Source organism: Atta colombica, unplaced genomic scaffold, assembly GCF_001594045.1.
Source record: "Atta colombica isolate Treedump-2 unplaced genomic scaffold, Acol1.0 scaffold210, whole genome shotgun sequence".
NCBI classification, from domain to species: domain Eukaryota; kingdom Metazoa; phylum Arthropoda; class Insecta; order Hymenoptera; family Formicidae; genus Atta; species Atta colombica.
The window spans coordinates 11,685-13,671 of NW_017259306.1; the positions used below are offsets into that span (position 1 = coordinate 11,685).

Consider the following 1,987-nt stretch of genomic DNA (forward strand, 5'->3'; position numbering starts at 1 on the left):
GGAAGAACGAATAAGAGGGGAATATCTACCTGTAGATAGGTGTATGGTTGTCTGTCGTTGCCTGTGACCGAGCACGCGAAACTGCGGTAGTTCCACCTCGTTCGAGATGCCGACCGACTGTAGGCCGGAGTTCCATTTGTACCGAATATCGCGCATTGTGTATCCAACTGCCGGGAGAACAAGAACACAAATATCTTCGCTCTAACATACAATAATTAGACACTGAGGTAGTGTTCAGTTTGGAATGGAAGGGCGGGTTCCTCGGGGAATACAGTAATTGAAGCAAACTTATTGCGCGAGCATCTAAAGCGGTTCCCGTTGCATCATGATTCAATTCCGTCGCATAAATTTCTTTTCACGTGGAATCGATTTAGGATGCCCTTCGTGCCATCATATCATAAACGTCATCGAGATAGGCATTGTGATATCTTAACATAGTCATTCAGTGATTTTTCAAAAGTTCGAAAAGAGTACTCTAAAATTTTTCCATAAAACTAATATCAAAGAGAAGAGCTGTTGTGAATTCTGAATCTCTTCTTAAAGTTTAAATTTATGGTGTAAGTATATATAGAGACAGTTTTATCTTGTATGAGTTTTGGCTTTTGATACTTTATTTATATAAAAAGAATTTGGAATATTTTGCATTGATTCATTTTTATTGATTGACATCTTTATTGATTGATTCTTTAATTATAAAATAATGCCTTCTGAAGCGTCTCTGATGTTTTCAAAACCGAATTTACGGTCATTACATCCAAGGCCACGCGGAAATTAACATCAATCAATGATATTCTTCTTTGCATTGTGAGATAAAGATTCTTTCTCTGTGAGATAAATGCAGCGTGCTGATCTTGGCGATTCGTCTATTGTTCATTCCTACTAATCCAAAGTATCCTGCGATCGAGTTTTGGCGATTATCGATCATAATTTGCGCTTATTTGTTCTCTAATTTCTCCGCGCGGCCTCCAGCACGTACATACCACATCGAGAAACATTCCTCCGTAACTGAATCTTAGGTGATTACGATCGTTACACCGCATTCCAGGCACCAAAGTGGCATTCCGTCGCGGTGGTGGCTACATTGCGCGAGCATCGGCCAAACATGGATTAAGCGGTACGCCTCCGAATGTGCCAGATTAATTGCTTTTGTTTTTGGAATCCGATTTTGAATACCATCTCGTTTGCATCATATTCGGTACGCCGCGATTCTGCAGTGGACACAGTTGCATGCGGCGTCGCGCAAAATCATGATTTCGGTAATGACATTATGATTCGCAACAGGCGTGTTCAACACTAACGATTCGAAACTCTAGAAATACCAAGTTTTGTTTATTCGTAGTATCTAATATAAAAATTTATATATATTTGTTACATTAATAAGAGAATAGTGAAGCTGTTTTACACACATTGTCTTAGATATATTTTATACAATATTTAACTTCTTTTTTCACGTTTAATTGCATTTCTTATTATAAATATTCATTATATGCAAATAAATTAAAAAATTTATATAATTAAGAAATTACATTCGCGAGCAAGAATGATCACGTCTAAAAAAATATTTATGAAAATATTACGTGCATTTATTCGTTCATTCGTTCGTTATTTTTGCCGATGATCGTCGCATAATTGAGTGCAGCGCAGATAAAAATTGATTTTACAAAGTTTTAATAAAGAGGTCCTGGGGCAACATTAAGCATCACGAGGGGTAAAAAGGTCAGAAGAGAAGAACGAGAGGAAGATCGTGATAGTGGCTGTTGAATACTGCAGGGAGAAGGACACGGCAACATTAGCAAAATACCGAGGACTATGGTAGTGGCAGCAAGTTTAAGGGTTTAAGGCGAAAAGTGGAGAGTGTATAAGTAGATATGGAGAAAAAAGCAGAAAGAAAAAATAGAGTTTTGTGCTCGACATGCTACAGTGACACATACAGGCTCGGGAGGATTAGGTTTACATGTTTAAATTTACATAAATATATATATATATA

General features: G+C 37.4%; 1 protein-coding gene across 1 annotated transcript in view; it reads right to left on the reverse strand.

Annotated features, from left to right (window-relative positions):
- Positions 1-1,987, reverse strand: part of LOC108687631 (gamma-aminobutyric acid receptor subunit beta) — a 75,333-nt gene that overhangs the window by 6,307 nt on the left and 67,039 nt on the right. Inside the window, 2 exon segments of the mRNA XM_018193507.1 lie at positions 30-201; positions 881-894. Coding sequence (XP_018048996.1) covers positions 30-201; positions 881-894 — 186 coding nt within the window.